Consider the following 12,818-nt stretch of genomic DNA (forward strand, 5'->3'; position numbering starts at 1 on the left):
GACGACCGTATATGTTGTCTTTCGTGGCGTGGAACCCACCTGTAGGTTAGCTTGCCCCGAAAAGGCTCCGTCTTCGATGTAGCTGATTTCATTCTTGGTAAGATTGAGGTCCGTGAGGTTGGTAAAGCGGTACATGGAGTTGAAGTGCACCGCTTTCAGCTTGTTCTCATTGAGTCTCAAGTCATGAACCGTGTTGTTGATGTGCTGCGGAATGGTCTCGTACGGCGGCTGGTTCTGACTACAGATCGCCAGCCACACGTAACCTTTGTCCCCTTCGATGAGCCAGCAGTCCCCGTTGACCGTGCCGGGGAAGCGGCTGGCAATTAGGAGGGCGGAGAGAATAACAATGAAAGCCGACTTGCTGGAAAGACTCTCCATGATGGAGATGAAAGAAGATGTTTTTTGTAAACAGGGGGAGGAATGCAGGGGCAGGCACATAGAGAGGAGGGCGAGACAAGAAAGTAGCGATGGTGTCCGTCTCCAAAAGGGCCTTTCAGTCACAGCTTTGGGGCTCTCATGCTTGATTAGCAGGTCACCCGGGTTACGTCATATCTTGTTAGGCTGCAGCCGGGGGAGTCGGAGCAGCTTGTCTTCATGCTCTCTCAGGACCTCGGATCTGTAGGGAAAAGATGACAAAAAGTACATATTTTATATAAAGGACATTTATTATTCAAGGCTTCATTTAAAAGGATTTTCATCAAAATTGCATCGGCTGAATAAAGGAAGGTTATGTGGGTTTATTTCCATGCAAGTACCTTGAAATGAACGCAATGAATGTGATTAGTCTCGATTGATATCATTTTGATCAGTACACTACATATGCGCTGAGACAATTCAACGTTGGCTGCATAAAATCCTCTCCTTACACTTTGATGGAGTTTTGAAAATTCCGCTCCATCCGTTCTCCCTCACTTAGCAAAGCCGCACATGAAAGACAATTGGAATCAATGAAGTTGAGAGACTATTTTCATTCAGCACACTGATCTGCTGCTACGTGGGCCTCGGCTTCCTTTTCAAGCCAAAAACTACTAAACATCAAATATTTGCGGTGCATAATTGGTTTCCCCATAAATTATTTGAATCTTCTTTACGCTATGTATAGACTGTCCGATTTCCGAATCTGATCTCCATTCAAAAGTATCTAGCATTAGCAGTGAACCTAACCTGCATGTTTTCGGCATGTGGTCGCCTGAGATTTAAAGCATTTTATTTGGACTATCAGTGAGACTTAACCACACACATCAGTATGCACTTTTTGTTACTTTGAATCGGAAGAAAAATGACCCCACAGCCTTTTAGCTATTAATAAGACCCAAAACGGTTCAGTCATTGATTTTTTTGCAGCTGACAAATGCTTAAGCCTTGAAGTTATTCAGAAGAATGCAATAACCCTAATGACATTTTCGAGCACATTTCGAATGCATGAATCTGCGACACAATGATGAGCTTTCACAGCATCCGTGCTCACCCCCTCCCCTTCCTGTTCACATTGAACGCAATGAGGTCATTTCAGCTTTGTTTGGCATCGACACGTTCTCCTGCCAATTCCACCTCAGGCCACAGAGCAAAGGACTCAAGAATCCTTCCCCAAAAAAAGGAGCGCGTATCGTCTCCACTCAGACATTCTTTGTTTCCTGGCGAATGATGAGCTCTCGCTCTCTGTCTCTCTCTCTCTCTGTCCCCATCTGCATTTCATTTGAATAGCAGTCAAGTGTTTACATAAGTAGAGGATTAGCAGCCTGTTGCATCATGATATAAATTGCCCACTTGCTGCTTGAATGGACTCATCCGACATATATGGATGGCCATCTCCTCAAATAAAGCCTTTACATGTGCTTCCTCTAACATACTTTCATGTTCCATCACTTTCATGGCACATCCGTCTTTTACCGTCCAGTTAATTTCCTTTATCACACATCAAATAGCCCCTGTGTCTTTCATGCTGTGGAACAGAGTGCAAAACTTTTTTTTTCTCTTTCTTCTGTAAGCTCCAATATCTGACGCAACAGAGAATTGAACTCCTTCATGTCTATTCCGGTCCACGCTCCCTTGAGGTGCTCATCTTCCTGTGTTTTCACTAGCAAACTGGAGGAAATTGGAGGAACAAATAATGGCAAGATTCTGAACAGTCAGAATACCATTTTACAAAAAAAAAAAAAATCCAAAATCAAAAGTCATTAACATACTTAAGCAGCATTTCTCCACACAGCAGGTGTAAATTTGGACACAGTCCACCATTTTAATGATGTGAGATTTATTTGAGGCATGATCTCATTTGCTGCCCCACATACTGAAAAGGGAGGGAGGGAGGGAGGGAGGGAGGGAGGGAGGGAGGGAGGGAGGGAGGGAGGGAGGGAGGGAGGGAGGCAGGAAGCACCACCACATGCAAGTGCCGATTGCATCATTTAGAATATGGGCCATTGACACCACCTGGGAAATAACATTGATCCAGTACGAGTGTCATAAAAGATGTAAAAGTAGGCAAAAAAAAAATGGCAAGTTTTTCCAAACCATGCACAATTTTGTTTCTCTGCTTAGTGAGCTCCCAGTCATGGAATCGAAGCAGGTCAGTGTTGCCAAAGTGGTTAAAATCTTGGATGAGATGAACAGATGGTACAGAAGGGTAGCACGCTGGCACGATTCCATCCTCTTCTCCACCATTTTGTTTTTTCTTTTCAAACCTTCATAGGCCCGGCGACAACAATCAGCGGCAAATGTTCACACTTGTAACTGTCAGATTGATGTACAAAAAGTACTCGCCAACTTAATCAGCCATCAATCTTCACTCACCATCGCTGCTATCTCGGTTTACGCCTCTCCGATAGAAAGGGCCAAAAAAAGTCCTGTTGTGATATCCGTCACATCTTTGAAACTTTCCAAATTGTGAGCTTTAAATAAATAAAGCAGACTTTGACTTTAGTAGCAAGCCTATTTTGTTCTGCCCAGAAGAGATTACTTTGCAGAGTTGGAGGTTAAGTTATTTAATGACTATTTAAGCATCCTCTTGCAATTACAGCATCGGCTTGATGTAAGTGTAAACATTAGGGCGAGCCAGGTCCAAAATCAAAGTGTTATGCATCTGCTAATTAAAGCGGAGCTCACAATGAATTTGTGCTCAACAAATTCCACTGGCTTGTTATTTTAACAAAGTGTCTGCTCAGAATACCACTACAGTATTTTCAAATATTTTGATACGAACAACAATGAATGTTTTTTGGATGTTGTTAAATCCAGAGCATCTACTGAATCTCATTTCTACATGCATGAATAAGAGTTCTCATTCCAGCCCCACGCGTCAACCCTTTTATTGATCGTCACGCATATCGTATAATTAGCATCGCCAATTAGGAGTACTGCTAATGATATCCAACGTTGTTGGCATTCACATCAAATCAGAGCTTGCCTTCCGTTTCATTAGCCTCAATGATGACATTCTCCTCCCCGCATAATAATGAGGTCCCTCGGAAATTGACTGTGACAGGTGTTGAAAATTGGAACGTGTCCATATACTGTATTTGCTCCAGCCGCCATCAGCCCAAATGCGAAATGTATTTATAGCAGCCATCTTGTCGTTAGCCGCGTATAGAATCCCGTCACCTTGAGTCGTGTCAAGCGAGAATCAAATTGGATGTGCTTGTCAAAATGCCACGGCCAAACAAAAGGAGATTTGAGTGCCTTCAACAGCAAATTTGCATCTTTCCAATGAAATCACCATCACACTATTGTTTTTATTTTTAAGCAGGAGTGTGTTACCTTATCAGAAATTCAGAAAGAGGAACATAAATACTCATTAAGTAGCAACAAACTGCATATATTATCCTGGCGTAGATGATGACATAAATTGCGCAATATATTCACAAGAAATGTAAATTAGGGAGAACGTGGCAGGTTTGTGTGCTGTTGCTTGGTTTTTACGAGCCTCCTGACAAAAACAATTCAGAGCATAATTGAACTCTTTAATTAATAAGCAGCATTTAAAATGTGTTTGTCTTTTGAAAAGATGTAAATACATCCTATAGGTCCTTCAGAAACGACTGAGCTTTCCTTTGTGGCTTTTTAAATACGGCTGTGACATTTCCCCAGGCGTCAACAGTGCCAGCATCCCCGCTGCATTCATTTGAAAATAAACAAAAGACAAATTAAGAAATGGGATTTGAGGTCATAAAGCAAAGCAAAGATCTGGCAAGGTAAAGATGTTTAATAATAGCCTCTTAAGCGATTTCCTGGTGGTAGGCTTGATCGATGACACTTGATACGGTATTTACGATTGATGTCGGCACCCGGTGACCCTCTTCCAGGGTAGCGATTGACTCTCATTGGCTCCATCTTGTCAAAGGACCAAAAACTGCCTGAAGAGTAGCACATGCACAAAGATTGGATGATCATTGGAATGGCGTTTTGACCAAAGGAGCTTGGTCATTTGGATCGTGATAAAACAGGACAGACTAATCTGGTTCCTATTACAGAAAGATGAGGATTCCAGCTTCCTTTTGTAGTGAGCCAGCTCATTTGGCTCAGTCGTTTCTTTTTGCCTCGAGAATGGCTCTTCGGTAAGTGCCACTCGGAGTTTAGTAATGTCCACTCATGGGTAATCCTGATATTTGCGACGGGTCCAATACGATTCATTATAGGACTACTTTATCTTTGTACACGTGTGCAGATTTGATTCAGCACTACGGCAGCAAAATCAAATGCTTAATGCAGTACGGAGTATGAAGCGGAGCTACCCAGTGGAGGGAAAGTGAGGAGAGATTGACAGGAAAGCAAACAGGTTTTATCCAACTTACAAAAGAGTTGAAGCAATGAAAAGCCGCCAGCAACAGCCAGATGCTATTATACATTGCACTGCTGTCTGTCAATGTCAGTCGAGGAGAATGCAGCCAAGAATATGTGGCGAGAGATTCGCTTAAGATATGTTTCCCTCAAGAAGGAATTTAAGGAGCGCTTCATCTGGTGCGCCTTCCGCAGCCACCGGGGGCAGTACAATAAAGTCATACAGGTAAACAAAGATGAAAGTGGCTCTTCTTGGTTTTGTTTTTTATAGTCACATTTTCACCCTTCTCATAAAGCATACATGCCTGCGAGTATTGTGATTCTGTTTGTCTACATGTGTTGCTCCACCCTTTGTGTTCATATATCCATTTCCACATTTTTTCACTTCAGACCTGTCTATTGTACATAACTACCAATTACAGGCCTGTAGTTGAAAACACAAGTTAACAGGCCGGGCATTTTCCTTTCCTCTTCTCCTCTCGGTGCCCCCCGTGCACTTTTCCTTCCTCCCTCCGAGTCATGGCCCTCCATTTACGGCAGTTTGTCTGCAGCTTTCCTTTCCCTCCCTGAGCTCCATCCACTCGGTCCATCTGTCCGTTGTATTATTGTTCCTCTCCACTCCGCCGTGTTCCGTGCCAGCTCCCCCGAGAGCGTGGAGTGTAGTGTAGACAGGTTGAGGTTGTGAGCAAAAGCCCTCTTTCCTTTTCACTTGACACGATGAAACCAACACGGCTGCAGACAGATGAGGCTCCTCTGAGAGTCGAGCGGGCGGGCGGGCGGGCAGAAGTGCGCTAAAAGCAGCTGTACTACACAAACGCTTACGTCTCCAAGTTCGGTCAAGCTTGAATATACCCATTTGATGTCCCTCTTGCAGTTACTGTCTGACTCCATGACACCACTGTGAGGAGAAATTTGCATTTTCAGCCGCTCACCTTGGTTCACATCTCTCGGCTAGCGTGAGAAGGAGATGAATAAATAAGATGTATATATAAATAAATGAGGAAGATGAGAGCAGAAAAGCACAAGTCAACAAAGGGGCAGCAAACGTGGTAGAGATGGTGAGGTGTTGCTTTGTTTTCCCTTTTTTTTTTTTCCCCCCACACCATGCGTCCACCCGCTGCATGACAAATGATCTCAAGCAAGCAAGCGGGAGGTTTTGTTTTCAACGCTTGCTAATTAGTAGCATTACATGTTTTGTCATCTGCATTGTTCTTGTCACAACTGCTGGAATAATTTTCTCCTTATGTTTTGTTCTGTACCTTCATATTTGTCCGCTTGGCTCTGCATCTGTTTTTTTGTTTGTTTCTTTTTTGGCCGATACCAACATCTGCAGCTGCTCATGCATGACATCTTATCTAATTTCTGGTTGCATTATGAAGACTTGGGAACGTAATGAAGCGTGACCGAGAAGAGCCCGGAGGATTTACAACTAAAAGAACCAGAGCCCCTCTGTTAACTCTGAGGTGGCTTCTTTTCAATCAATCCATTCAAGGTGCTGATGTATTGATCAATGGATATTAAAACGTCGTTCAGATTTGGTGACAGGTTGCTCAAAAAAGAAAAGATTCCCCGGATCCGTCAATTGAAAGGCAGCCAAGTGGCTTGGGGCTTGCGCTTCCATCACAAACCTGGGAGCAGCTAATGGAATTTTTTTTTTTTTTTTTGCAAAGCTCCAATCAGACGGGATTTACGTCTGCGAGGGAATGCTTTCAAAATTGCGTCGGCTGATCTGCTTTTAATCCAACCCAAGTGAATATTGTGCATAATGTTGGCCTTCTGTAGTACTATCAATTAAACCCACTACTGCGTGTTGTTTACGTTTACATTCACAACTTGTGTTACAAATGAAACAACACAAACAGAAAGACGAGCGAACAAACGTTGTTTAGACTCATGTACAGAAAACAAATTAGTCATTGGATGTCGTATATAATTGTAAGCCAACGCTAAGCGTGTTAGGGAACTGTATTTGAAAGAAATTAATCGGCATTACTGAAGCCAGAGTAAATACGCACACTAGTGAATACGAGCGATGAAATATTTATTAAACATACATGTTTACGTTTACCATATAAATGTATGCATGACTTCCTTGTGGTAAGTTGTTTATGCATTTTTAAATAGTCTTTCATTTAACCGCATCATTTAAAAACGACCTGTACAATTAGAATGGATCCAAATCTTCTCATATATTTATATAGTTATATGAATAAAATACATCCATGGAGCGAAAAAGCTAATAGGACACTGCTTTTAAGCCTTACTTGGAAGCTTGCTTGCTCAGTCTGAATGTGCACAACACAAATCATTTTACATTTAAAAGACCTACACAAATGATCCCGTGGGTGAAGCTGAGCTCTGGATCAAAGCGATGGCCGGGCGGCCGGCCGGCCCGTTTGTCTTCATCATTAGTGGCCTAGCGCCTTTCAATTGTTCTGTCATAGCAACAAGGCCGGAAGCTCGAAAAGTACGATTTTATTTATTTTTTTCCTTCTTAAACACGCATGTAAACTGAAAAAACATGAAATGCAGTAGTGGCAAAAAGGGAGGAATGAAATATGCACTGACTGAACAAAGACAGAAGAATGTTTTTATCCTGAAAGTAATAGAGGACATTTTTAAATGAATAGAAAGCACAGTGTGGGAAAGACGAGGTTAATGAAAAGTCATCAAGTAACCACCACTGAAGCTGAATAAAACATATTTTCTTAATGAAATTAAATACAAATTAAAAGGATGGGAAAAAAATAGTAATAATATTGCACCTTCCGTTTGTGAAACTGACTGCAGTGATGATTGCAGCGAAATTGCCCTTCGCTTCTTTTTTCTCAATTAATATCATACAGGAGCTGATTTTAGATTTTTGGAATTGCTGAACACCCACACAGAAGAAGGACGTTTATGTAGTTGTTTGAGATTTTAAGTTTACTTTTTTACAACTAAAAAAAAAACCCCATAAACTAATAAACATGCTCTAAAACCTAATTGAAAACTAAATAAAATCGAACTATAATGAAAAATGCAAAAGTCTAAGGTGGCCATGCTCAGTTTTGGTGGTATGCTGCAATTCCCAATGACAAAATGAGTTCATCAATGACACTTTGATTTTTTTCCACACCTTTTGGAACAGACCAGTGATCTGAATCCAGTTTCTGACAACAAAGAAGAGGAGTTGGGCCACAATCAGTTCCGCCTCGACCAATCAAGGACTGGAATCATTTGGGGGGGGACACTATTAAGACAATGAATGAACAAGCAATGTTTGTGGCTCATTGTTTGCTCCAAATCCAAGCTTTTTCCACCGCATTTAAAATAAAACATGTCTTCAGTGATTGAACAAAAGCAGCTAATTACCACTGCCAAGATTTTTTTGTTTTAAAATTGCAGGCTTGCACAAGATAACACTTATTATGTCTGTAAAAACTGAACGGGATGGATGGATGGATGGATGATTAACATTCAAATCCGGAATGGGCTGAGGCATAAAGTTAAGGTACAACTTCAATGGCGGAATTACAATAAAGAAGACGTAGATTATAAATGATGACATCGTTTTGTTCTGATGGCTTAGTTCAATCCAGCCTGGAAGGCTTAGCTGGTTAATAGAAACTTCACCTCATTATACTGAATGGATGATGTCCTCCGTGCACAGAATTCAATGTCTTTTTTTTTTCGTACACATTTATTCATAGATTTGCTCAAACTCTTGTCAACACAACCTTCACATCAGAACATTGGAATATAACAAAAAGAATATTCAGGCTCCACATTCTGCCTTCCCATTTTCTCTCTACTAATGTACTTTTTTAATGAAACAGAATTAATTTACACTTGACAGCAGCGTTTGAACATCACGATCAATAATCTACATATTGTGCACACCAAAAACGTGCCCGGGGCTATGATTACATGACACCCACTTCATATTGATTTGCTTCATTAAAAAAATGAGTCAACAGTCATGTATTATAATATTAGTGAAGTGGACTGTCTGGGGCCCCGGATGCTCCTCGCTGGCTAGCCCGCGGCTCCAAACAGCAACGCATCACAACATGGGTCAAGTGAAGCTCGACACTAGTTCAGACAACTCGGTGACACATGCTGACACATGACGCGCGTGCATGCGTGACTCCTGGCTGACCCATCCCGGCCGGCTTACTTGTGACGCTGAATTTTAACTATCTGCTTGAATAGGACTGCCTCATTTGTTTATGATTCAAAAATAATATGAATAATAATTCTTGTGCAGTACTTGCATGGTAACATGTGGACTTCAAATTGAATATGTGAAGCCCTTATCTGTATGTTTTGACATTTGTTGGGGTGGATGGAAGGGTGGGATCAAAAAAAAAATCTTTTCCACTGTTAAACTAGGTCATCTTCTGGCTCGAGGCATAAAAAGATTGAAAGAAACGGAAAAAAGCAGGCAAGAAGAAGAAGAGCTCTTGAAGAAATTATGAAATATCATACAATGGATGGAAAAGTGGGTAATTGGTTAGCTTCCCGGCTTAGATGGCTCGATGAATAGAAACACGACGGCGTTTGAGATGCATTAGAGTGGTCTTAACAGAGCACTATTCAAGATTATTTGACCTCAAACGGAGATTCAGGTCTAGAAGGAAAATTAACGCTCCTTTTCTTGCCATAGCTTAAGTTGCAATATGTTAATTTAGCCCGATTGCTTAAACAAGCTGTGGCAGTTTGTGGTAAGAAACTGTCAGCAAAAAGAATAAATATAATCAACAGAGTGAGACCAGAAAAGCAGTTTGGTCACGGGTCAAAAACATTCTCCCCATCAGCTCGGAGGCTGCAACACCAAAGTACAAAAAAAAAAAAAAAAAAAAAATGTGAAAAGGTAAAGGAGTTAAAGCAAGCTAAAGAAGGAGGAAAAAGATTAAATGAGGATGAAAGGTAGCGCAGGTGGACGAGAGGGGAGCAGCGTTAAAGAGGATTGGGAGCACGGGCAGATGAAGCCAGCGAGATGGAGGAGAGATTTAAACATGTAATTAGAAAGGGAGGATCCAAAGGAAGCCAGCCTCTGACAAACGGCGACCGAGAGGAGGATGTATAGTATGCACAGAGGAAACAAGATAAAGACGACGCATTCCATCATTCCAAGACCATATCGCACCTTTACAACCTTGTCGACATTCTTCCCAGTGCACACGGCGTATAGGTGATGAACTTAAAGTAATCATATCCGCCATGTTCTCTTAGCAAAACACATTGACGCTAAAGTCTCATACAGTGGTGATGAGCTTCACTTAAAATGTCCGGGAGGTATAATTACTTTTCTCCTTGTATCGTATTGTTGACAGCCAAGCTTTCCCCAAGTGGCTCATTAAAATTGCTTCTTCCACCCAGATTGAACCGCATAATATCTTATTCTGTTTGTAGTTCAGGGGGAACTTTGAGTTTTATTTTATTTATTTTTTAGATTAGAGCTCATGTGACACAAGAAGAATGTGCTTCCATTGACCATATTTGGACAACAGCAAAGCAATATCCTGTATGTGGCTAACATTCGATAGGATTCGTCCAGAAGATGAAATTTAGCCAATAAATTGATTCTCTACTGATTCTAAATAAACTCAACTATAAAAAATCATGAACACAGAGTTCTATACCTCAATATGAAAGTGGTGCTTCAAGCGATTTTTGCATAAACAGACCTTCTCTGGACTTCTCAGTGCAGCACTAATACAAGTAGTTCTTTGCAGAGAATAAAGAATATATTCTGACTATTGCTGCATAATTATTGTGTTGCTTCACTGTTTGTCATCATTAAAGATTAACACTACTGCCTCAGAGATGCTAATTGTTAGCTATTGTGTTTTGAATCGTATGTTAGCATTAAGCTATGAATTCTCTGTTATACATTTTATTTGAAAGTAACCTTCGGAATTAACATGGGCACAAACAAGCACAAGTCTATTCTTTTTTTTTTTTTGGAATAATTGTTTGCTTTCTGCTAACAGCTACTTGTAAAGCCAGTTGAGTCACGTGACCCCATAAATATGAACGTACATATTCCCTGTGCTTGACTGTACAATAGAGGCATAGTGAGGGTCAGTAAAAAAAGAGAATAAAAAAACCAATGGGGAAAAAAACTAAGTGCGATTCAAGCACTCCACAGAAATTGAGCATCAAGACCTGCGAGACTAATCATGCAACCAGATAAAACTTTAACCTTGGCCTTGACTTTTCCTACACATATTCTAAGCGTATCACTGAGACGCAACGATGCTTGATTTCAATGAGATGTCCTCCAGTGGAGTGTTGACTAACGCGTAGTTGTGTATGCCAGCTGCCCGACGGCATCAGTGTTGAGATGAGACTTGCCGACGCTCGAGCTTCTTCACAAGAATTATCATCACTCCACAACTCCATCACTCACAACCTCCAGCGTCACACGCACGCACACGCACACACGCAAGCTCTCCGTCTCCCTCAGTGCTCTCCAGTTTTCTCTCCATTTTCCCCTCTCCCATTTGATTCCGTCTGGCCTAATGCCTTCCTTGCTATGACTTCCAATCCTAAATCAGGCCAAATTGATGGGTTCACCTGGCCGTCTTTGAGTCACTTTATCTCCTTCTCTTCATTGCGGGTGCTCCTCTCTAATCTAGCACCCATTTATCTTCCACGCGAAAGCTCTCACAGTCTGATGTAAGAAGCCTAACATCATGTGTGATTGAAGAATGTAAGCTGTTGTTGCGCACATACACACACACACGCACACTGTTGGTTCATCATGTGACAATTTAGCAACAACAAGAGTGAAAATATTGACTGCTAATTAACTTTCTTTTTCTTTGAGGAGCTATTTTGCTAATCAGTGAGTTATATCTAGAATCAACGCGTTTTATTTTTTGGTTTTCTTTTAAATTCACATCTCTAGAACTACCGACGCATCACTCGATGGTCAGACAAAGAGAATATATACAAGGGAGAGAATATATATACTCGGGAGAAAATGTGCATTCCTCAGTGATTCTTTCAGAATGAAATGTCATGTAGCGCACACGACAAGCAGCTGAATAGAAAAATGGAGAAAACAGATGGAAAGCCGACCAAGACATGGCGCCGCCGTCACGGCGATAAGACGAAATACCCAGAAGTGCTTGGTGGCCAAAAAAGACAAACAAGGAAAAAAGTTCGGAAAGAATGCCGACAACAATATGGACAACACACCAACACAAAGAAAGGAATTTGAATCCAACAAAACAATATAACGCTTGATCTTATCTGCGTGGGCAGATGCCATTTTTTCATTTCTTGGATGATACACGCAGGGAGCCTCGTGAGCATATGGACCGCCATTGCAAAACAATATCTAATTTAGGACAACAATAGAAACGTAGCGCCGGCAAAGCAAGCCATAATGATGGCTGCCGTTTCGGCGCTTGCAATAAGCCTCGTGTACCTTGCTTGCGTGACAATAAAAAGACATTAATTCACCCAAGACTCAACGTGTTTATTATTTCATATACTATGACGTGTGCTATGCTACTTACACTACAACGATAGGAATTTGTGAAAAAAAAAAGCTTTGTTACTGAGAAAAGACAATTAAAATGGGTCATCTGCGATGAAGAGCGCAATCATTTTATAACCAAACACAAATACAAGCTATTTCAAAAGAAGCAAGATGGGCACGGTGACCTGATAAAATCTAAGCTGTAGTACAGAGAAGAAGTCGTAAACTTAATGGAAGATGCTTGTCAGTGCTCCGTCTAATGCGCACGACGAGTCCACGGCCCGAGTCTGAACACGAGCTTGTACCATCAAATATGGACGTGGAGCATAGCATATATGCGGCTCATATGATTTACGTATTCATACTTGTGAATTTTTGACATCATGTCGGACTTCCGCATAGTGCTAACATTTTGCCCTAAGCACGTATGAGAGATTTCCCACATGCAACTTTTTCAACCAAACATATCTCGACCAATTTAAGCCAGAAATGATATCGGTAATTACAGTATGCCATTTTTTTTTAACAATATTGTAGCCACTAAGAAAGTGCATTTATTGTTTTCGTT

At 41.2% G+C, this 12,818-nt stretch overlaps 1 protein-coding gene across 1 annotated transcript in view; it reads right to left on the reverse strand.

The window, feature by feature from the left end:
- Window positions 1-12,818, reverse strand: part of LOC125983120 (protein phosphatase 1 regulatory subunit 29) — a 32,989-nt gene that overhangs the window by 7,794 nt on the left and 12,377 nt on the right. The window contains exon 3 of the mRNA XM_049744061.1: window positions 40-616. Within this exon, the coding sequence (XP_049600018.1) occupies window positions 40-438 (399 nt within the window). The 5' untranslated portion in view covers window positions 439-616. The remainder of the gene's footprint in view (window positions 1-39; window positions 617-12,818) is intronic.

Source organism: Syngnathus scovelli, chromosome 16 (genome assembly GCF_024217435.2).
Source record: "Syngnathus scovelli strain Florida chromosome 16, RoL_Ssco_1.2, whole genome shotgun sequence".
Lineage (NCBI taxonomy): Eukaryota > Metazoa > Chordata > Actinopteri > Syngnathiformes > Syngnathidae > Syngnathus > Syngnathus scovelli.